General features: G+C 34.8%; 1 protein-coding gene across 1 annotated transcript in view; it reads right to left on the reverse strand.

Annotated features, from left to right (window-relative positions):
* Nucleotides 1-25,897, reverse strand: part of CCDC91 (coiled-coil domain containing 91) — a 290,267-nt gene that overhangs the window by 203,591 nt on the left and 60,779 nt on the right. The window contains exons 2-3 of the mRNA XM_037034001.1: nt 22,374-22,416; nt 20,143-20,221 (exon numbers count right to left, since the gene is read on the reverse strand). Coding sequence (XP_036889896.1) covers nt 20,143-20,221; nt 22,374-22,403 — 109 coding nt within the window. The 5' untranslated portion in view covers nt 22,404-22,416. The remainder of the gene's footprint in view (nt 1-20,142; nt 20,222-22,373; nt 22,417-25,897) is intronic.

A 25,897-nucleotide genomic window follows, 5' to 3' on the forward strand; every position in this document is an offset into this window, starting at 1 on the left:
AATACTGTATTTCACATTTGAAAGTTGCTAAGAGAGAAAACCTTTAAGTACTCATCACAAGAAGAACAGTTATAACTATGTATGGTGTCACATGTTAACTAGACTGTGATTATTTTGCAATATTACAAATATTGGACAATTTTTTGTATACCTGAAACCAGTACAATGCTACATGTCAATTATACCTCCATTTAAAAGAAAAAAAATTTCTTTAAAAACTCATTACAACATGATGAGCCACTTAAGGGAAAAAAGTGCTCGTGCTCTTTCTGGACTCCTTTTTCTGTTCATTCACTCAAAAATACAACGGCAGAGTGACACCAAACTCAATACACTACGCAGTGAATGACATGGTGCAATCCTTGGCAGCAGAAAATTTACCCTAATAATATCACATTGGTATTGATACAAATAATACACAAATGACTCCTTATCTAAAGTACTTAGTAGTTAGATACGCCCAGATCTGCATGGCTCAGTTGGTAGAACACTCTCCCATAAAGCCAAACGGTCGTCGGTTTGATTCCTAATCAGGGAACATGCCCGGGTTATAGGTTTAGTCCCCAGCTGGGGCGCCTTTGAGAAGCACCTGATTGAAGGTGCCCTCTCACATCAACGTTTCGGTCTCTCTGTTTCTCCCTCCGTTCCCTCCTCTAAACAAAGTAGTTAGACATCATGAAAAGACTTGTCATTACCAGCAGAGTTGCTATCACTATTAGAACATCCAAAATATCAAATGGTTAACATAAACTATTAGTGTATTGCACTTAATAAGCATTTCATAAACCAATTTACCCTTCAGGACTTATTTAGACATTTCTTGGAAATTATTTTAAACATTAAATATTTGAAATGTAATATAAGAATATAATTTTCCTAAAAAGGTAAAATTTTACTCTCACAGAGATATAAAACAAATATATGTGATTTTTTAATTCTATTCATACGAGGGAACCAGGCAAAAGTTATAAAAATTTCAAAGGAAAGTCAAAATACAACTAACTTATGAGGAACAAAGCAATGCTGAAATAAATTACAAACTGAAGTAAGATGTTTTTCCAAAGGATAGCAGTTAATCAAAACTCTACTAGACACCACAGACTTTTTATATCTATCAATTATCTATAATATATAAAGAGCTGTAAAATATAAAATAACTCAAAGACAATGAACAGAGCCAGAATCAGATAAACTTGAAACTTATGCTGAATGTATATAAAGCATAGTTTTCATTAAAAAACTTCTTTTCTCCATGATCAAAAATAATAGCTCAGATTTATTAAGCTAACTAACTAACTAAAAGGGAAAGAACTGTCACTGAGTCTATACTTTGTACCAGGCATTATGCAAAATATGTGTGTGTGCCAACTGATTCGATCCTTACAATAACACCCATGTTATAAATAAGGAGCCTAGTATTTCGGGTTTAACTATTATGTCCATAATCTCACAGCTAAAAGACCGTCCCGTCATGATCAGATTTCATGTCTGTTTGCCTCCAAAACTTACACTCTCTACATGGCAAAGATTAAATGTATTAAAAAAGTTAAAGCCATGTAGGGTTTGGGGTTTGTCTGCCTGTGTGTCTGTGTGTTCTAGTATGTAAATAAACAAACATACAAAACAAGAAAATTAAACAAACCACTTAATAGTAAAAGCATAAAGTACAAAAAGGAAGATGAAAAACTTAAGAATTTAATAAAACTAAATTTCTCAATAAAATGTATATTTAAATCATACCAACAACTAAACCTTCTTGTTATTAAAAGCTTAAAAGAAAGCTCTAAAAAAGAAAGCTAGGATATATACAGTAATTTAACAATGCCAACTAAAAGAATAAAAACCAGCAGTCCTCAAATAAACTTAACTATATCCAACTGCCAATGAAAAACAAAGCCAATAAAGTAAAACAAAACTAGCTGAAAGTCCATTTCCACCCTCCCAGTTAATTAAATGGCAAAGGAATCTAATTATAGTATGTGAATATTAGCAAAATGCAGGTTGCAATTATTTCTTCTTTCCTCTTGCTCTTTAAGAACTTTCAATATAAAACTTGCTACAATCTTCATTCTCTTTAAACTATGCAGATACTTTTCTACTCTCCCTTCCACATGTACTTTTCTTTTTCAATCCCAGTTTTCTTCTCTTATTCTACTATTCTTACCCTTTTCTTTCTGTCTGCTCATGTCACTCATGATTTCTATAATGTATGTGAAAACTTTGACTTAATTACTGTTTCTTGAACTTGAAATATTTTCTTTTTCTGTTATCTAAATCATAAGTTAGAAATATCCAAAAAAAGTTTTATAGCAACACATTGACAGTATATTAAAACACCAGTCTTATTTGTCAGAAGCTGACTCACCTCCTAACATGAAATAAATAGCCCCATAATAATTTTCAGAATTTACACAAGTGTCATTGTATCCAAATGGTAGTGCTCACTTTAGAGCCCAAAGGTATTTTGCCCACATTTATGTCTGAAGCATCTATACTACCCAGAATGCTGTATTTAAATATTTCCATCAAAGTTAACCAGAATCCACATATCTCTCTCTCCATATATGTGTGTCTGCATGTTTGTAGTCATATACACACAACTACATACTATATATAGATATATATGTAAAAATACATCTATGTGGCTTTTATAAACTTCATAATCATAACAGTTTTCAGTAGCAGCAGACCAGCCTTTTTTATCAATATGATGAAATAACATACCATCATAGTCTTAAACCAGGTATCTAAGTCTATATACCAACAATCCAAAATAGGGACGCAAAAGCAAAATTTGAGCAAACTAAATATCATAAATTTCTAACCTCTGCTGGATATAATTGTATCATCTCTCCAACAATTTAAAATCAGCTTTTAGACACCAAATAGAAAATAGCAACTGTTAGACAACTATTTCTTAGTATTACCTCCAAGAAATTGAATAGGCCCAAATCCAGAAGTATATAGTTTCAATAAAGTCCTATTACCATATTCATTTAAATCAATGAGCCATGAAGGGCTGAATTACATTGAAAATGGTGTACAACTTGCAGTTTTCAAAGGAAAAATCAAACAGAGGGATACGCCTTCACCTAAGGAATGTATGTTACCAGAGTGCAGTGAAATATCAAAATCCTTAAGCATAAAGACTAAAACAGACACAAAAAATTGTAATAATCCACCCTGGCTGGTATAGCTCAGTGGGTTGAGCATGGGCCTGTGAATGAAAGGGTAACTGGTTCAATTCCCAGTCAGGGCACATGCCTGGATTGTGGGCCAGGTCCCCAGTAGGGGAGTGAGAGAGGAGTGAGAGGGGAGTGAAACCACACATGGGCGTTTCTCTTCCTCTCTTTCTATCTCCCTTCTCCTCTTTCTAAAAATAAATAAATAAAATCTTTTTAAAAACTGTAATAATCCTGCACTTTTTTAAAAAACACATGATTGAGTGTGAAGCCTTGCAAACTGTTTATTTAAGGGTAATGTCAACCTGAGCTTTAAAATACTAAGTATTTATCTCACAAAAAAAAGTGATAGTTAACTGTAATATGGTCCTACAACCACAATTAACAACAAAAACACACAGTTAGCTTGCAATGCCTTGACTCACACTTACTTTATTGTCTATAAAGGGGAAAAAAACTTTCCCCTTTATGATCAGAGGTGCATCTATATATATATATATATATATAAAATAAAGTAAATATATATTTATTTTTCAGTTCACCTTTTAAGGGAACTCAAGCCATTCTTCATGAGAAAGCATAGAATAGGGAGGAAAAATTGAACTGTAATAAGTGGAAACATCTCTCCCTGACTGATGTGGCTGAGTTGGTTGGGTGTCGACCTGCAAAGTGAAAGGTTGCAAGTTCAAATCCCAGTCAGAGAAAGTGCCTGAGTTGAGGGTTCAATCCTTGGTCAGGGCCTGTGCAAGAGGCAACAGACTAATATTTCTCACATCAATGTTTCTTCCTCTCTTCCTCCCCACCATTATCTTCTCTCTAAAAATACATTTTAAAAATCTTTAAAAACATAACTAAAGATATCCCAATTCTATATTTAGAACTCAGAATTCCAGTACAGTCACTGGGTCTTGATTTCTTCATTTAGAAAATGAACAAAATAATACTACCTTCCTCAAAAAATGTTATGATAATCAAATAATATGATGACTAGGAAACTGCTTTAAAAACAGAAGTTACTGGAAGAATCATTACATAAGGGATCAGAACATATAGGTATGTTGTCTCCTAAATAAGTGAAAACTATTCCAAAGCCAGAAGGCCTGAAATATGTATGAAACATTAATTTATCGAGTTAACATATCTAATGAAATAACACACACAATCAAAAAGAAAAACAGTTAATCAGCGCCCCAGAAACTTAAAGGGAAAGTTAGAAAAATTTTCACAGAGGTCATCTAAGTATTATCCAGGGAAAATGACACTGAAGCCAACATTTTAAATTATTCCAGTACTCTTGGCAAAACCATTTCTATAATGTGAAAGGAACATGCATTCTCACCGTAATGTCATTAAACTCAATTTATATAACTCTATTCTAATTCCATGTTTACCGCACACCTTCATAACATGGTTTACCATTTGTTTCAACTATAGGCACAGACTGGAATCAGTATTCCATTCTTTGGCAGAGAAATTTCTCATTGTAAGTTAATAAATTAACATTGTTTTTATATTTAAATTTCATAAACTGAGTTTGCCTCTGAGAGATGACTCAATTCTCCGTACCTTGACAAAATTAGATTACCGAGTCTGCAAAGCCCAATTCCCAACCTTGAACAGAGGCAAATTTAACAAGAAAAGAACCACCCATCTCCAAGGCCTCTTTGGAGAAAGTGTGCCAAACTTCTCACCTGGCCACGAAATCCCAGTGTCAGTAACCACAGCAACATACAGAAGTTTTACATTTTACACTAGTGAAGTCCAAAAAATTCAAGTGTGTGGCCTATATATTCCTGCTAATAGTAACAGATTAGGACTAAATGGACTTTCCCGACTCCTAACATTAGTTCTTTCTGCCCACTCTCCATCACATCATACCATTTGGGGGAATGTTCCATGAAAGTTCTCAAGTTCATGAAAAGAGATGAAAAATCTTGCTTCTTCAGAAGCTATTTATATAAGAAGATAGTTAACATATGCCATTTCATAGGGAGTAGTATAAAAATAGCAAAAATACATAAATAAATAAAAAGGAACAAATATTTCAGAGTAAATAACCTACTTTTATTTAATCCTCATTGCTGACTATGAACAAAACTGTGCTACTTTCATCCCGGGATACACAATTCACAAAAACTAAGTAAATCCAGGCCACGTTTATGGAGGTGAAAAAGGACAGGCTGACAATTACGATTACTACAGATAGCCATTAAATACAAAAAGGTATAGTAATCATAAAAGGTGAAAGCATGAAGTGTGAGAAAGTCCAATCAAACCTAATTTGTATCAGACATCCATAAAAGCTATCTGTGAACACTAACATTTTATCAAGAAAACTAAGTTTTTTGGTACTACAACAAAAATATGCCTAGAAAATACCCTAAATTTTGGGAGAAATGCCTGCTTCACAAATGAGTTTACTGCCACACAAACACACACACACACACACACACACCCCAAAAATTAGTTTGAGAAACTCGTGCTTGCCGATGTAGACTTATGGGAAGAGATGTATTTAAAAAATCACTATTGTAGCTGTGTTGAGAATAGATTGCTCTGGGGAAGAACAAACTATATGAGCCATGTTTAGTAAGCTTTCTTAGTAATCCAGTCATGAAATGATGGTGACTCAAATCAGGATGGTAAGAGTGGCGTTTATAAAAAGTGACAAAATACTGTATATGTTTTGAAAGGGTCCCTGGCAGGAGATAATGTGAAACAGGAGTCCCTGGCAGATTGAAAGTAGGGTGTAAGAGGAAAAAAGGAGAACCAAGGATGACTCCAGTGTTTTGACTAAGAGAATGGAAGGACGAGGATGACAACAACTAAGAAGGGGAAGGCTGCTGGTGGAAAAGGTCAGGGACAGAAAAGGATGAGTGCACATCTGGATTCACTAGAAGGTCTTTTATTTCCAACAAGACACCTGAACTCTTTTAAACTACTCAAGACCATAAGGGACATCAGACACACTTACAAGACATAGGATAGAAACACAGAATATAAGCAATGTCAAAAGTTTCTCTTTCAGAAGAAAAGTACTCACAGCTTAAACAAAAAGGCTAGTGTCTGATCTCAACCCAATTCACAACTCATGTGCAAGTAGACGAAATCTTCACAGGTAATCATGAGGCCCACCTTGGCTTAGAAACCAGCCATATTCCATAAGAGTCAATATCTCTTGAAGCAATCTTACTGACAAAGCTACCAGGGTCTCAAAACAGGCATGTTCTACTATAAGAATTAATACACTTAGGAAAATCCAAAACTATGGCTTCCAAACAGTATGTATACCTCATTTTCAGAGCACCCAGACAGGTCAGAATTTTTATCAGGGTCATTTTTTATACAATTGGTGCTGCCCTGTATCAAGAATGACATTCTACTTCATCATGTTTCCAAGGGAAGGCAGCCAGAAAGTTAACCCAACATCAGTTACTTTGGGCTTGTTGATTTTGAATGTCTAATAGAAATCTCAGTACAAATAGAGGGAGATCTATGGATTACAAGAATCTAAAGAAACTAGAGACTTAAATCTACTTAACTAGAGTAACCTAGAAAGAAACAACTGAACCAAAAGCATGTAGCTTAACTACTTCTAAAAGGAGATTATCAAAAGGTGCCTGTAAAGTGTCCCCTCTCCGTCTACAACAAAAAGAGCTCATTTTTCCCTAGGGCACAGGTGGCAAACAACAGGCTCTCGGGCTGAGTCTGGCCCCCGACTCTGTTTTATCTGGTCTGGCACCTTGTTTCTTTTTCACCCAGCAGCAGCATCACGCTCTCCCTTAACTGTTAAGGAGCAGTTATATTTATACAGTCCTAAAATTACACTTGGCCCTTTGAAGGTAACAGCGAGGCTGATGTGGCCCCTGGTGAAAATGAGTTTGACCCCCCTGCCCTAGAGAGACATACCATAGAGAGACATACCGATAAAAAAACAAATTTTCAGGGAAAAATAAATGTGCCATGCAAATACATTTTAAATATAAAATCTAGAGCAAAAATGGCAATAAAATAAAGATGATATTCTGTAATTTCAATCAAATTTTAGAGTTATAAGCAACTCAGAGTAATCTTATGGTGAGATTAGTAAAATTACCAATAATTCTACAGCTTCTATTCTTTTATATATTTCAGTTTCTATGGTGAATAGTGTGATTATAGCACAGTGATCCTTAAATTATGATAATTAGGTGTAGTTTGCAGTTTAAAAAACTGCTTTGTACTGATAAGATAATTGAATTATCAAAGGGAGGAAAAAATTACCAACTTAATGATAAGATACAAGGCTTTAATTTATTCATTGTACATATTCTGAATAAAGTATTTTTTCATTGCTTTAGTTGTCCCTTACTTATGTTATATATACATTCTGACCTTTAAACTATGATATTCAGAAGGTTCCTATTACCTCTGAAAATGTCTCTCAATTAAAAGGTTTACAACTCTGTTCCATGCACACAGAGCTAGCGTAAAGCTAGATTGTGTCTGACTACCCTTGTTTTTGAACTATTACACTTAGTCCGTTTATATTTTGATGTAATTACTGATGTACATATATAGTTCTTTTTTCCATCATCCTAGTTTTGCATTTCTATTTACTCTACTATTTTACGTTTTCCTTTTTTGTTTTTTTTTACCATTTTTTGAATTGACTTTATTTCCTTTTCTTACGCTGTCAGTTTGAAAGTTATATACTATTTCTCTTCTTTTGGTGGTTTTCCTAGAAACTTTAATAAGCATTCTTAACTTATTAAAGCCTAAAGCAAATGAGTACCATCATTTTCTTGAAAAATAAATACACAGACTGTGGACCATTTGAACCTGAATAATTTGCTCTCTGGTTATTTCACGTGTATGAACTCTCCAACAGCCACGATGATCAACAGTCTCCCTCCCCGGGCCTTCCCCTCGGGATAGACAAGAACCCTATGGAGCGTCCCAAACCCTGCTCTTCTGCTCTGAACCGATCAGTCAGCTTTAGCCCAGGACCCCACTGCACTCCATCCAGGGACCCCAATGAAAGCACGTATCCAGGTCCCATCGCTCTCTCTACACTCTGACTTGACCTCCCTGTGTGGCCCCTAGAGCAGTGACTTTCAACGGGTGTGCCACAAGAACTTTTAGAGCATGTGTTTTAATACCTGACTATTTAGTCAGGGGCACTGATCTCTTTTCCCTTAGATTGTCGAAAAAAAAAAAAAAATGACAACAGCCAATACAATTGGAGTCTGGTGTGAATGAATCAGAATGATACGTACTTCTTGTCAGATCAGCAAAAATAATATATAATTTGGTATGCTGCAGAATTTTAGTAATTACAGTCAGACCTTGGTAGTCCTAGGCTTCCCAATTCATCAAACCCTGTACTCATTGCATTTTGATGAGAAACGAATGTCCCAGCACTTGGTGCTTGCTCGGGACTCATCACACATGCTAGAACTTGTAAGAGTTGTGACACCTCCCCGCAAGGGAAAACACTTCATCATTTGGTACTCGGTATCAGCACTTGTCACAAGTTCCGGAACAAACTGACAATGTGTATGGAGGTACCACTCTATGCAGTTTGTGGGTGCCATCAGATGAAAAACTTTTTGAAAATCATTGCCCGAGAGGCATGCCATGTAGTTCCATGTAGTTCCTCTACCTGTCAATAATAATCTTCTGTTTTTCAACTTCTCTTGAGGTCTGCTATTGAACTACACACAACTAAACCATCTGACCCTATACCCCTTAAATATTAATTTAACAAAGTCACCACACTGTCTTGTTTGTTTTCCATTGCTCCACTTGTACTTAATACACAACAGACACTTAGTTTCTAGGAGGGGAAAAAAAAGAAGATAAGGTAGAATATAAATAGTCTCATCCCATGAGATCAAACAGGATCATAATCAATGGGAACCTAATCTATCTTCAAAGACTTAAGAAATAAAATTCATAAATTTCATCAAACATTCCATCAAAATAAAGTACTTGTTTTTAGGTCATATGACCAAAACTTTAAATATAAGACTGTTCCTTTAGGAAACTAAGGTTAAGTTCAATAAATGTTTCTTCACTAGATACATAAATAATTCTATCTGCTAAATTTTCATGGTTTACTTGCTTTGTGTTCATAAATGTTAAGGGAATGTCTGAAAAAGAAAATAGTTGCTTTAGTTGGCTAAAGGGTTTCTTAATAACAAAATTATATGTAATCCTAGCTTACAGTATTTTGTCAACTCTGTGATATCTGCCAAATTGATTAAAATTTCTATACAAACTAGCTGAATTACCTCGTACCCACTTCTTTATCCTGACTTCAGACTTGACAGGTACAAAATTATCTAAACCATTATGTCAGGCAGGCAAACTTTCTACAGGATTCAGATTTGCTAAAAACTTTACTACTTATTCACAGTTCTAAAATATGTCCCCAAACATCTTCCTGTTCAAATTTGTAAGTGTGTTAGGTAGTCTCTGTATTGTTTATCCTAAAATTACTTGGCCATTATTAAAGGTACAATATCTAAACAATCCATCCAAGGGCGTCCATCACAACAAGATATCGCCTCACACCTTCCTGAATGGTTATCATCAATAAACCATCAAAAAACAAGTGCTGGCGAGGATGTGGAGAAAAGGGAACCCTCGTACACTGTTGGTAAATTAGGGCAGCCACTATGAAAAAATATATGGAGATTCCTCAAAACTAAAAATAGAGCTAATATACAATCAAGCAATTCTATTCCTGGTTTTTATCTGAAAAAACAAAAACACTATTTTGAATAGTTATATGCACCCTTATGTTCACTGAAGCATTACTAGTAACAGTCAAGATATGGAAGCAACCTAGATGTCTATCAACAAAAGAATGAATTAATATATATAAGTAAATGAACATATATATATAAATAAAAGAATGAATGTATATAAATAAAATATTGCTTAGCAATAACAGAGAATAAAACCTTGCCACTTGTGACAACCTGAGCGAACATACAGGGTATTACAATATGTGAAATAAGTCAGTCAGAGAAAGACAAGTACCATGTGATTTCACTTATATACTGAATCTAAAACACCAAATAAATGAATAAAGAAAATTAAATGAATAAACAAAACAGACACAGACTGACAGATATAGAGAACAAGCTTTTGTTCGCCAAAGGGGAGGGGCTGGGGCAATGAGTATCAAAAACACACAAGAATCCCAGGACTCTAAACAGAGGCTCTGACCCTCTGGACTTCACAGGTTCCAGCACTAGGATCTGAACTGCAGAAAAGCTTGTCAGTGAGACCGCATACTAACTAACCCCTTAAAGGTAGTGTGAGGACGGTATTTATGTTCATGATTCTTTCACATAATGTGTAGCTACAGTTTGTTAATTTTATAAGAGTAGAGTGTTCCACTATGTAATACCCCAAAATAGTAAACCTTTTACTTTAGATGGACATTTGGGTTGCTTCTAATTTGGGGCTATTGTCAACAATGTTGCAATAACATTATTTTATACATTAAAAATACAATGAGACAACTAAAGACCACTTAAACCATTCATGCTACTATAAATCTGTCCATGATCAGCTATATGTCTATCGAAAATATACTTATAAAATTACTATCATCTTCAATGTCGCCAAACAACGTCATCTGTGTGACCACATAAATATGAAGTTTGACATTATTTAGAGATGTCTGTCCTATACTTATATTAATAAAATCAGTAAGAGATTGATGAATTTTAAAAATCTTTCCATTAATTCACAGAGACAGATTCTCATCTAAATTAAAACAGCTTCATTGAAAATACATACAAGAATATTCATGCACATTTTGTAACAGCAAGAAACTGGGAGGAAAATAACTGGTTGCATAAAGAATGATGCATCTATGCCAAAGACTACTATACGACCACTAAAATGAACTCAGAAGATCTCTAAGTACTCCTGTAAAAACATCTATTTATATATTGTGAAGGGAAAAAAAACAAGAAGTGTTAGTATGAGTACAAGAGGGTACCAAAAAAACAGAATTATCTTCTGGAGAGTGGGCCCCTTGGAGCACAGGCTTCTTCCACCAGGTGAGTGTTCTAGGAATCCTCACCTGTATCAGCGTACCAGCTGGTGTCATTGTGAGAGGCTGCATTCAGCTTCAGTACATATTTTTTATTTTAATTTTTATGCTGTTCTAGTTCCTGCTTTCTTCTCCCTTTCTCTACCCCCACCCAATCCCACCCTCCACTCTCCCCAAGCCAATCCCCAAGTTCCTGTCCATGTCCATAGGTTATGCAAAATTATTCTTTGGTTAAACCCTTCACCATCTTTCATCCTATCCCCCACTCCTTTCCAGTATCTGTCTGTCTGTTTTAAGTATCTAAGCTTCTGTTACTATTTTGTTCATTGGTTTATTGTGTTCATTATATTTCACATATAAGTGAGACGATGTGGTATTTTTCTTTCATTTACTGGCTTATTTCACTTAATATAATTTTCTCTAGGTCCATCCATGACGTTGCAAAATGTAAGAGGTTTTTCTTCTTTTTTATTCCTGCATAATACTCCATTGTGTAGATGTACCAAAGCTTTTTTATCCATTTGTTGACCAACAGGCACTTAGGCTATTTCCAAATCTTGGCTATTGTAAAACCACTGCTATAAACATAGGGATGCATATATACTTTTTGTATTGGTAAAGAACTTAGGGGGAGAACAGATGATCTCAATGAGAACATAAATACAAATCTGAGTTAGTAAGCATTCAGTAAATATTTTGAGACTCAATACATGTACCCATTTCATGATGGGTAATTTATGAGCACTCCTGCCCATACCACACTGAGTGTTCAGCAGTTTCTGACCAACAATGGCATGGTCCCCATGTCCCTCTCTCCCTATTCACCCAATCTTGCCCTGAGCAACTTTTTTTGTTTCCCCAGATCAAAAACATCTGCAAAGGGAAACATGTTGCCAACGTGGGAGAGTTGTGAAACAAAAAAATGGTACAAGTACTAAAGGCACCAAAGTCACTGAGTTCAAAAACTGTTTTGAGCAGCGGGAAAAGTGGTATGTAGAGTACATTGAAGGTGAATGAAGTTTAAACATGTAAGAATACACAACATTTTTTAAAGATTTTATTTATTTATTTTAGAGAGGAGATGGGAGGGAGAGGAACATCAATGTGTGGTTACCTCTCGCACGCTCCCTCCTAGGGACCTGGTCCACAACCCAGGCATGTGCCCTGACTGGGAATCGAACTTTTGGTTCACAGGCCAGCACTCAATCTACTAAGCCATACCAGCTACGGAAGAATACACAAATTTTTATAAATAAATTCCAGTTTGGGGCATCCGCCATAATATACAGTACACTGACATTTGTGTAAAAAGGAGGATGCATTCACATTTTTTTGTGCCTGGGAGATATTTAGAGGGTTAAAAAGGAAAATGTAAAACAAGTTATATCTGGGAAGAAGAACCAGAATATAAAAAATTTTTCAATGAATACCATTAATATTTCCCTTTTCTTTTATGCCTTTTATACTATGTATGTGTATGTATCTACCTGTTTCTCAAAAACAAAAAAAATTATTTTCTTAATCCACAGAAACATAATTCAGAAGAACAGCTGTGCAGAAACGTATATATTAGTACAAGAACACTAGGCGATGGTTCCTCCTGTTACCGAGCCACACACGGCCTAAGACTTTTTTCCCGCTAATTCAGGATTATGATAATAAAGAGGCAGAGCACTGTCCTAATCTCAGAGAAAAATAATCTGCTGCCAAGACTTCGGTATTTTAGTGATATGAGAAAATCCCTACAACTCTATTTTCAAATTGCTTCTTCTTTAAAATGTATTGTATAATATCCTAAAAATCAAACCAGTCTTTTTAAAAGCAAATTCAGAATCAGAACTGAAAATATTATACCATAAAATACTGTAAGAAAATCCAGTTTAAACAGTAACCGATAATAATTAAAATCTATTTAAAAAGACGAAGCTTCCCTTCAGTATTACAGTTCTTCCCATTACTATTTGTGCCCTGTATCTATAGTTCTGTCTTCAGAGCAGGTGTAATAGATTGGAACAGTGCTCTGGCAATAGGGCCAAACAGTTCAAGTCAGGTACCATGACTTACCCAGTGAAAGCTACTCACATTACAGACACTGTGACCAGGAAAAAAAACTGAAAACTAAACTTAGAACTCAAAATCTGGAAGGATGCACAAATATCACCTAGTCCTTTAATTTACTGATTAAATAATTCAGTTTCAGTGAAGTTACACAGTTGGTTCAAGGCAAAGGCAGAACTCTTCATTCCACAGTCAGAGAGATTTGATTCTCAACCACACTAGAAACCTCATCTTCGGTCATAATAAATATCACTGATTATTGTATGTAGTAATGAAGACAGGAACTGACATAAATTACTGCAAATTCACATAAAGGCTCATACATGTGCAGTAATAAATAACTCAGAGCTTATACAAGCTATCACCATAGTGATCATTAAAAAAAAAAAACTGGTTCCAGATAAAACAAAGGTGAGTTGGTAACCTGGGAGTTAAGAAAACATACTGGAGGCAGCTAATACGAAGCTATCTGCCAATCTTCTATTCAAATAATCAGTATACATACATTACAGAATTATTACACTGCAATGGAAATACACTTTGAATCCTGGTAAAAATGTCTCGTATACACATAAAGTAGAAGTTATGGAAAGTTTTTCAATACTATGGTACATACTTCCTATTATAATACAAGTATATGCATATGTAATGTCATCTGAAAATTTTATTTCAAATATACATCATAGTAAAATTTAGTTAATACTTATATTCCTATTTTTCAGATTAATCTGAAGAAGTATATCACAACAATTCTTTCTCAAACAAAAATATGTGAACTCAGGTTCTGAACTCTTGTAGATGTGTCCCACAGATTTGACTGGAAAATCAGGGTTAGCAAGGAGAGTAATGGGATATTAATAAAATGACCGATTTGTTGTCCTAGGTTTTCCTGGCCAGGAGAATGGAGAACGGAAAAACTGAACCATGAAATCAAAAAGGCATCTGTCTTCCAGGTTTCTCTCTGCCAATGTCTTGAGAAAAATGTTTGAACTTTCCTGTTGGCTTTGTATGCAAATAACTCCAGATGCAAAGTGAACCACATCTAAGTTACTTGGTTCAACATCTGCTGGACCAATTCCCACTATTCCTTCTAAAGGGTAGGCTTGTGACAGATAGTTTAGTTTGCCTTCTATACAAGCTGTTTTGAAAGAGCTAATTTGGATTAAAGTATCTATCTGGACCACTTGTTTTTCCCTTTGATGGCCAATGCATTCTAATGTGGTCTGTGCAGGGCTACACAGAACTTAGAAACATATTGGAAAAGACAGTATGCAAGGTTTGGCCTCCCACCTCGCCTTCTAGACAATTTATATTTACACAGTTAAAAGTAAAAAATGAACAGTCATTTGCCTCTACAAAGTACCACCCACACTGTACACAATGGTAACAGAACAATACTTTCTGAGCCCATATTTTTTCATGGAAAGATTTGAGCCTGAAGTTACTGATAAAAATGCTTGCCAACATTAATACCTCTGTGGTGACAATTTTCATATGGTATCACTGAGAACAAAATAAGGCCCACACCAATGGCACTTAGTGTCTGATGCACAGTGTACTTTAAAAACATGATAATGAGTGAATCTGCAAATAAATGAACACTCTAAAAATTACCTTAAATAAATCCCATGAATTCAGAAACTTTGGGTTTGCAGCAATCAGAAATGAATCAAAAACACACAAAAGCCAAACTAAGACTGTGTAATGCTCTTGGAACTTGCAAGGGCAAGTAAATATTAGCTCCCTCCTTCAAAAGAGTTTGATAGGAAAGAGAACTTACCCTGGAAAGTAAAAGTGGAGAAAAAGGAAAAAATCATAATGTATATCTACCTATATATGTCTACATTCTGTACATCTCTGCATTATATATACGTATACAAGTATGTGAATCAGAAGATAAGACACATATCTTAAAAAGTTAGTTTCCTAAAAATTAAAGCATTATTAGTCTTATACAAATTCATAAAAGATACTGAATTGTTTAAGAATGATGTCAAAAAACAAGAGATTTCTTAGCAAACAAGGTGTTTTCATAAAAATAAAGTTCTATTAGTAGCCAACTGAAAAACTTACTGACATAAATACTATATAAAATCTGGAATAATTTCCCTTTAAAAAATGGTTAGGAAAATAAATATTAAAAGGAAGAGGGGGAAAATGGATATCACAATTATTGCTTCTAGACACTAATATTTTAAAATACACTTTAGTCTAACGTGTACTGTCCTATACTGTTCCCTGGTGACACACAGTAGGACCAGTGAAGATATTTAAAAAGAAAAAAAAGCAACAAAGCCATTCTCTCTTATTCAGACTCTGTGACCACTCTTGTTAATCATTATTTCCAGATGATTTGTCTAAATTGGGAATACCAGAAAAGATAACTGAGGCCTAGAAATAAAAGCTTCTTAGCCATCTTTGGGTCCACTTTCCAAAATTACATCTTTTAAGTAAAGTTTAGGTTTGCCTATATCTAGCTTGTGATTGATAAACTATTTGACCCCAAAGAATTAAAAATAATCAAAAAGAGTTACTTTAAGGCAAATATTCTTCATTAATAATAAAGAAAAATTATTGAGCATTGTTTATTAACAAAGAACAATGCTCTAGTGGGTACTAAGGAAGAAGAAAAAATTAAAACATAGTCAGCCCTCCAAGGCTGAGACAAAAATAGACATGTAGAAATGGGAGACATACTGATGCGATTTTTTTGTTTTTCAATTACAGTTTACATTCAATATTACTTGGTATCAGTTTCAGGTACATAGCTCAGTGATTAGACAATCATATACTTTACAAAGTGGTCCCCATGACATTTCAAGCACACACCATACCTAGCTGAAGCAATATGAGTGACTAAATTCCCTAAGCTATATACTTTACATCCCCGTGACTACTTTGGAACTATCAATTTGTCCTACTTAATCCCTTACCTTCATCATCCAACTGCTTCAACCGCTACCTCTCGGGCAACCATAATTCTGATTTCTATGATAAATTTCCATTTCTACTGCATTTGTTCATTTATTTTGCTCTATAGATCCCACATATAAATGAAATCATATACTATTTGTCTTTTTCTGACTTATTTCATTTAGCATAAAACCTTCTAGATTAATCCACACCGTCACAAACGGTAAGATTTCATTGTTTTGTGACTAAGTAATATTACATTGTATGTATTTACCACACCTTTTTCCTTAAGCCCACTCATCTGATGGGCACTTGGGCTGCTTCCATAGCTTGGCTGTTGTAAATAACGCTGCGATGAACATAAGGGTGCAGATATTATTTTAACTTAGTATTTGGGGCTTTTTCAGATAAATTCCCAGAAGTAGAATCACTGGGTCAGAAGGCGGTCTGATTTTAATTTTTTGAGGAACCTCCATACTGTTTTTCATAGTGGCTGCACGAATATTCATTCCCACCAAGAGGGCACGAGGATTCCCTTTTCTCTACATCTTCACCAACACCTGGTGACTTGATTAACTGATGACAGCCACTCTGACAAGATTGTGGTAATATCTCATTGTGGGTTGTTTTTTTACAATTTTTCTCCTCACCTGAAGACACTGTCTCACTGCTTTTAGAGAAAGAGGAAGGGAGAGAGAGAAGCATCAATGTGGGAGATGAGCATCAATCAGTTGCCTCCCACACATGCCCAGACCAGCATCAAATCTACAACTCAGGCATGTGCCAAAACTGGGAATCAAACCTTTGACCTTTTGGTTCGTGAAATGACATACAAACAACTGAGCCATACCAGCCATGCCTTAAGTCGTACATTTAAAAGTATTTATTGGTTTTATTTTTTTTCAAGAACATGGTTGATTCTTTTTTTTCAGATATTGTATATGTATTTTTTAGAGGGGAAAGGAGGGAGAGGGAAAGGGAAAGAAACACCAGTGAACAGTTGCCTCCCATGTGCCCCTTACTGGGGACATGGATCGCACGCCCCCTAGATGGGGAATGGAACCAGTGACCGTTTGATTCGCAGGTTGGCATTCAACCACTGAGTGACACCAGCCAGGGCTAAAAGTCTTTCATCTATTTTGAGTTTATTCTTCTATGTGGTCTAAAAAAGTAGTCTAGTTTCATTTTTTTCTGCATGTATCTGTCCAATTTTTTCAACACCATTTGTTGAACAGACTGTCTTTACCCCATTGTATATTCCTGCATCCTTTGTTATATATTATGTGACTATATAGGCATGGGTTTCTTTCCAGGCTCTCTGTTCTGTATCATTGATCTATGTGTTTTGATGCAAGTACCACATTGCTTTGATTAATATAGACTTGTAATATAGTTTGACATCAGGTAAGGTGATTCTTCCAATTTTGTTCTTCATTCTCAAGACTGCTATGGCCATTGAGATCTTTTGTGGTTTCATATAAATTTTTGAGTTATTTATTATAGTACTACAAAAATGTCATTGATATTTTGATAGGTAATGTGTTGACTCTGTAGATTGCTTTCAGTAGTATGAATATTTTAAATTATGTTAATTCTTCCTATCCAAAAGCACAGCATACACTTTCATTTATTTGTATCCCTTTCAATTTCCTAGTCAATCTTATAATTTTCTAAGTAAAGGTTTATTACCTCCTTGCTGAAATTTATTCCAGGGTATTTAACTTTTTTGCTGCAACTGTAAAAGGAATTGTTCTTTCAGTTTCTCTGATAGTTCATTACTGGAGCATAAAAATGCAATCAACTTATGATTATTTATTTTGTATCCTGTTACTTTACTGAATTCATTTATCAGTTCTAGTAATTTTTTGGTAGAATCTTTAGGGTTCTCTGTATATAGTGTCATGTCATCTGCAAATAATGACAGTTTTACTCCTTTCTTTCCAATTTGGATATCTTATTTCCTCTTCTTGTCTGATTGATGTAGCTGCAACTTCTAGTACCATGTTGAATAGGTGTTCAAAGTGGACATTCCTGTCTTGTTTCTGATCTTAAAGAAAATGCTTTTCCCTGTTGAGTATAATGTCAGCTGTGGGTGTATCATTTGTGGACTTTATTTTGTTGAGGTATCATTCCTCAATTCTCACTTTGCTGAGAGTTTTTATAATAAATAGGTGTTAAATTTTGTCAAGTGCTTTTTCTGCATCTATTGTTACAATGATATGAATTTTTATCCTTCCTTTTGTTTATGTGGTGTACCATGTTAATTGATTTGAGGATATTATATCAACCTGGCATCCCAAGAATAAATACCACTTGATCATGGCATATGACCTTTTCCATGCACTGCTGAATTTGGTTTGCTAATATTTCTTGAGAACTTTTGCTTCTATGTTGACCAGGAAATTGACCTATACTTATCTTTCATTGTAGTGTCCTTTTCTGGTTTTAAAATAAGAATAATGCTAGCCTCATGAAATGAGCCTTGGAGTCTCCCTTTGTCTTGCATTTTTGGAAACAGTTTGAGGAAAAAGAGTGTTACATCTTCTGTGAATATTTGGCACAACTCGCCTGTGAAGCCATCAGTTTAGGACTTTTCTTTGTTGGGAATTTTTTGATGACTGCTTCTATTTCATTGGTTGTAATCGATGTGTTATCCCAATAAATACCCAACTGTAATTGGGCATTTTCATTGGTTGTAATCGACTGTGTTATCCCAATAAATACCCAATTAGAGCAACAAAAAGAAAACAATTAAAAAAATGAAGACGTTGACCTTTAAAACATCTTCATTTTTTTAATTGTTTTCTTTTTGTTGCTCTAATTGGGTATTTTCTGCTACACTGTCTTTCAATTCACTTATTCAATCTCTACTTCATTTAAGCTTCTAATGATTCCATCTAGTGTATGCTTCATTTTAGATATTGTATTCTTTATTTCTGATTGGTTCTTTTTTATGGTTTCTATGCCTTTTTTATGCTGTCAAAATTCTCACTAGGTTCCTTGAGTATCTTTATAACTATTGTTGGAATTCTGTATCTGGTAGATTGCTTACCTCCATTTCACTTAGTTCTTTTTCTGGGGATTTCTTTTTTTCTTTTGGGGCATATTTCTCTGTATTTGTTTGTGTTACATAGATCTGTTTATGCCTCCCAGTCTTGGTATGGTGACCTTATATAGAAAGCATCCTCTGGGGCTCAGTGGTGCAGTCTCCCTGATCACCTGAGTTGAGTGCTCCAGGAATGTCCCTTGTGCATGTTATGTAGGCCCTTTATGTTTTAGTTTAGTCTTGATTACTGTCGGACTGTCCGCAGATGGGGTTTACCCTTAGCCTGGCTGACTGTGAGGATTGATCCCAACCCATAACAGCATATGAGCTGCTGCGCAGGTGCTGATCACAGAGTGGAATTCCCCCCAGTAGGTTGGGGTGTCTGTGGAGATCTCCCTTTGGCTATGTTGCTGGTGGAGCTAACCTCCTTTGCTTCTGAAAGTCATTGAGGATATTTAGAAATTTAGAAGAAGAGGACTTTCTTCAGATCTAACGTATTTAAGGAAGTAAAGGAGCCTCTGTGTATGTACAATAGAGGTGTTGTTCTTTAATTCCAATTTCATTAAGCTTTGAGGACTATACCTGTGTGTATGTGTGTGTAACAGCAAACAGAAGAAACTGAATCACTATATCAATATGATTATCCCAAACCTTCCTATCAATTTCCATCGACACTCTAGTCTAGTGATTCATTCAGTTATTTATTCATTCATTCAATTAATCCATCATTTGTTTAATTATTCTTTCTACAGACTAAACCTGGGCCTCTCCATTTTTCAGATCAGAGAAGGCCAAGTACAAATGTAGAAAGAGGCTCCCAAAGAAAAGGCAAAAGTGTTACATAAGAAAAAATAATAAAACCCCTAGTTACTTTATAGTAGTAGTACCTGCAGGAAACGCAGCCCAAGGAATAGCAGGAGATGTAGTTTGGGTTTCGCCGCTTCCACCATCAATAATCTCTGCAGCCTGGAAAACAGAGGCAAAATTACTCTAGATGACCTGGAAATTAGAAATGCTATGTAAACAATCAAGCTTTCCATTTCTACAAGCATATTCTCTGTAAAACACTACACATTCTCAAATTCCTTCTGAACACTCAACTGCTTTTCAGTCTTTGTTGTTACCACCCCACCGATACTCATGACCCCCAGTAATCATGTTCTATTATCTTTAAGTAAAACATTTCCTTTCTTACTTAAATACATCTCCTGTCAATGAAATTTTTATTTTATATATCCTTAATCACATTTTCACTTGTGAACTTCATACCTAAGTATTATACTTTAACTTACCATGTTTACTCATGTACATAATAAAAACAGATCATTTTCTTTAAAAGACTGTAGACCAAATCTTTTTCATTAATTAGCACAAGACCTACTTTGAGATCAAGCTAAAAGAAATGGCATTTATCTATATTTTTGAATAATCTACCAGCTGGACTTACTTATTCCAAATTTACAGAATTCCTAAAGCTGACATTTTAAGTTAACAAGGCCTACTATTAAACAGTTTTAAAACTATGGAACAATTACTGAAATGCTGAGATATGTGTAAGCGTGCAGTTTTCTGCCTCTTAAGTGTCCAGGTCATAGTAAAGTTATTACTGAAAAAAGAGCCACAATTTCAAGTCAGACTCTTCATTGAGTTGCTGCCAAGGAGAAGTCAACTGGGGAAATCTGCCCCGGCAGGTAAGTGATATAGAATATAATGTAGCTACTGCTACTCTACAAACTCTGGAAAATGAACATGGTTTATATGACCAAGGATAGAGACCTTCCATATTTCTGTAACGGGATGTGGTAAGAAAGAACCCTAATAACCACAATTAAATTGGAATGGTCGGTTAAAACTGTACCTACGTAATATTGAAAATAACAGGCCCATTAACTATAACACTGAAGTATAACTGTTACTCCAAGGAGTACTACCCACTCATTTTTTTAAATATAACAAGTCAAACATGGTTTAAGTCAAAGAGACTATACTAAGTTTTAACCTTCAAATAACAACTCCTAAACAATATATAAACAAAGAAAATATCTGAAATGTTTTCCTCAAAATGAAAATATGTTAATAAAATTTTAAATGTTACATTCAGAAACATAAATAAGATTCAATCACCCAACAAAACCCAAAAGACAGAAAACATATAAATGTGCTAAATAAAAAGTTTTACATGAAATGTAGACAACAGGTATGTTCATACTCTAAATATCTCCATATGAATAGATTATTAAAAATCAACAGAAAATGGCCCTAACCAAAAAAAAAACCTCATACCATTCTTTCATAATAGTCAGAATACTGAATGAGCACTTAATAGCTTATATTTCCTATTGATGTCATTAATTACATTCCCTGTTTTTAACAATCTCATTTTACCAGATCCCAAACTGGGAGAGAGTCTCACTTAAAAAAAAGTCGCAGAGCTCACTCGGTGGTGGTTCCGGACTGGAGCTCAGGCATCCTGACTCCTAATCCAGAGACTTCCCTGCGAGACTGTACTGGCTCCATAAAAATAACTGGGTTACAAAATATTTCAATAAAATGAACACTCACTGAAAAGGATTAAGGAAAAGCAGTGCTTCTCTGGCTAACAATTTCCACTTACAAAATACGAACTCAAACCTAAGAGAAGATTCTGACACAAGCATACTAATTAGCTCTGTGGGCCCCCGAAAGGCTATGTAGTTAATAGTCCAAATGAACTCATTACAGGTGTAAACATGACAATATGTGACAGACCTTCAAAGTCATCTCTCATCTCACCAGTATTTCCTAATTGACATGTATCCCAACAAAATCATCTGCCAACAATTTTTGAAACTTCTTCTTCAGTGCTCCAACTAGTAGCACTTAATTGCCCTAATTTAAACCATTCCTACGGGCAGGACCCAATGTTCAATAATAATAAATCAGTTCAACTTCCAGATGGGATGTATTTTAATTTACCTTAATTTCATTTTTATTCCAAAATTACATTCAAAATGATTGAGAAAAAGATCATGAATGCCAATGATAAATAATGCATTTTCGAACTAGTACATACTGCATTATAACCTCACAAAGTTAAACCAATTACACAAACAAAATTAAGGTACATAATAGCACATACCTCGAAACCCCCAAAATCGTCATCATCCATTCTTCCCGAGCACCTGGAAACAACAGACGACACTGAGGCGGGCCCCGCGTACACATCGGGCTGTGTCACAGTACTCTGACTTAAAGGTGTGCACAGTTTGATTTGTAAGTTAAAACTAAGTATTTGGGATAGAAAAAAACTTTTTAAAACTATATGTGTATGCATTTTTAACTCAAAAAATTGAGTTTTTGGGAAAAATTAGCTTTTCTGGCAAAATTAGCAATTTCTGTAACTTTTTTCTACAACCATGTATTTTGCCATTTTATGTTGAGATGCCAGGAGTGGAAAAATATTCTTTTACATTTTAATTTGCTTTTCCCAAATTGGCGCTAGGGCTCAATTCAATAATGCTTCCTGCTTTATGCATCTATTCCTCAGTTGTCTGGCAACATCAGCACAAACTCCAGTTAAGAACAGGACTGTGGTGAATTTTTGGAAATCTGTCCCCCACCACAAAGGTTCTTCCCTTGGTTTCATGGCCGATGTTGATTTAGATTTTCAAAATTGATCAGCATTTTTGAGCTGTGGCCACAACTTCTGGAGCATTTTGATATGTGTATTTTTAGCTGAAACTGCTTTGCACTTTTGGAAAAATGTGGAGCAAGTTACTAGGCTGATCAAGATAAATCAAGCCATGTATTCGTGGGAGACCGGGGAAGGAAAAAACACAAGCGAATATCCAGAATCCTTCTCTTCTTCACTCTTAAAGTATGTAAGGAAGATAGTCGGTAGGACAACATGTTTTATTTTGTTTTAAATGTATATCATAAAAATTAAGCATTTATCTAACAAACCATGAAGAACTAAAAGATCTGGAAAGGTAAACAAGTAATAAGTGGTATACATTAAAATGAAAAAAAATTCACAATAAATTGTGAATCAGTAGCCACAGTGGTGTTCTTGTCAATAAAAACTGGTTTCCTTTTCTATATTTCAAAAGTGAACATACCCATATATTAATTATAGTTTGCTTGACTCAGAAATACAAGATGGACTTGATCACAGGAAAAAATAATATTCTCCAATTTCTAAAAGAAAAATATCTACAACAAACTAAACCATACATTAAGCAATAATTCTAAAGGCATTTTGCTCTAAGTGATGAGGCGGTGGCCATCTATGCCACACTTTGCCTTTTCACTGAAATTCATAGCACTGCTTTCAAAAATCAAACAAAAATAAACAGTAAAAAGCAATCTCAAGAATTATTTTGCTTTAACAAGCAAAGGAAACTTATTTTTACAGAAACTTAGTAGGTAATGACACTAAAGAAATACATATATATGTAGACAAAACGACATTCTAAAAAGGAAGGACATTAAACTAACTAGGATACCAGTATTGTCACCATTACTCACATCTTAAAAATCTAATGAAAATATTTTTAAAGATGTACTTCCCCAAAAAACAAAACTAAGCAAACCATCTACCTAGTGCACTTAAAAAATATAAACCAGACTTTCAGAAACTTTTGACGGTGGTTATTTTGAAATGGAATTCACATTAATTTTGTGTTGCAAGCGAATAAAAATCTGCATGTGATTACGTTTCTTCATGAAGAAATTATGAAAGAAGAGTGATATGGATACAGGGAATTAACCAAGTCAAACTATAAACACTAAGTCTGTCTTTCCACATGTCTCCCACAAATCTCAGGAGACAATTAAAAAATATTTTTAGCATCTAAGAACACTGTACCCAAATAATATGGTTTCAAAAGAATGGAATTTTTAGAGTAATACTTCCTTGTGTTTTCATAAGTCATATCCCAATAAATTATTTGGAAGGTGCCAAAAAAATTGAAAACAAAAACAAATACCCGTGCCTAACAATCATTCCAGCTTTGTTTGCCTGCGGTAATGAAGCAAATACCATCAGTTTCCTAAGTACTGATTTAGCTCCACAAAAGAACACAGTATTGACCACTGAGGTTTTCCATACCTCTCAGCAACTTCTACATATTAAAATGCAGATAAAATTCCTCCTCTATTTTCAAAGAAATATTAATACATTTTGAAAACGACTGCATGCTGAGTTTCTTAAAAATACAGTACTAAAAAATAAACATTATTTGAAAGTAATAACTTTTCTCTGAATAAATTAGTTTCAAATCCTAAAAAGTTTGTTTCCTTCTGAACATTTGAAAGACCAGAAGGAAAGAAAATTACAACACTGATTAATAAATACCTATTTTACAAAATACAAAAACTAAAAAGTTTTGAAAAGGAGAATTACAAATATAGGCTTCTTTATGGATTTACCCTCTCTAATACATTAAAACATTATTTTATCTAAAGTGCATTTATAAACTCTTCAGAATATTTCTAAGCACTTAACATTATATCTCACTACACTACAAATAGAATATAGCAACACTAAACTTATCTGCCATCTAAGTTACACAATCCTGAGCCTGAACAAAAAACTGGCAAACCAGCCCTGGCTCAGTGGATTGAGCGCGGGCCTTCGAACAACACCGATCACAGTTCGATTCCCAGTCAGGGCACATGCCTGGGTTGCAGGCCAGTTCCCAGCAGGGGACTCACGAGAGGCAACCTCACATTGATACTTCTCTCCTTCTCTCCTTCCTTTCCCCTCTAAAGAGAAATTAAAAAAAAAAAAAACCTGACAAACCACAGTTTTTCCTTGACTGTCCTGGAAAAAGAGATGTGTACTTTGTTATGATTATGTGTCTAAATTGAGAGATTTCATAAGATCCTTTGTTATGATTATGTGTCTAAATTGAGAGATTTCATAAGATAATTTAACAATTATCATACATCTTTATATCTAAATTTAATCTCTTATTGCACCATTGTATTAACTTCCTCCTTTGCTACCCTCAGTGTTTGATATATTGCTAATATTTTACAAGAACATATATACAACACTTCCTGTAACAAATTTTTATTGAGCAACTCGGGAAGACCACTCAAGATCCTCAAGGAGTTAAAGTCAGGTGTGGCGGGAAGGGCAGAGTGTAAGAAAAGCATGCAGATACAAATAATATGAGATATAAAAGAGCTGTAAGAAAGAAGAAAATATATCCAAGGTGAAAGGAAAGATTTTCATAAGGTTGTTTATTTAGGTGGAGCACTGTGAAACGTTTCAGGTAGGAGACATCTCAGACCTAACAGAAAATTTTAAATGGCACACGAAGGACATACAAATTATTCAAGTATTTCCCCAAAGGTCTTTTCTTACAAGACAGCAAATATTTGTTTTTATTGCTTGTTTCCTCATAAACACAGGGTCAAAGACAATGTAAAATGAGAAAACTGTACAAAACTTAAAAATACAGAGATGAATCAAACTACGAGTGATAAAAGGAGAATCACAGAATTTACATCATAGAATGTAAATCACAGAATGTTCACATCATAGAATTCACAAAACGCTCAGGAATGGGGGGAGGGGGTCACTGAAAGCTAGGTTAAGGTAAGACTCAAAATAAGAGCTGTGGATAAACCCAAGATTCCTTCCCAGAATCTGCC

This window comes from Sturnira hondurensis, unplaced genomic scaffold, assembly GCF_014824575.4.
Source record: "Sturnira hondurensis isolate 20B ecotype Veracruz unplaced genomic scaffold, ASM1482457v3 Scaffold0021795, whole genome shotgun sequence".
NCBI lineage: Eukaryota > Metazoa > Chordata > Mammalia > Chiroptera > Phyllostomidae > Sturnira > Sturnira hondurensis.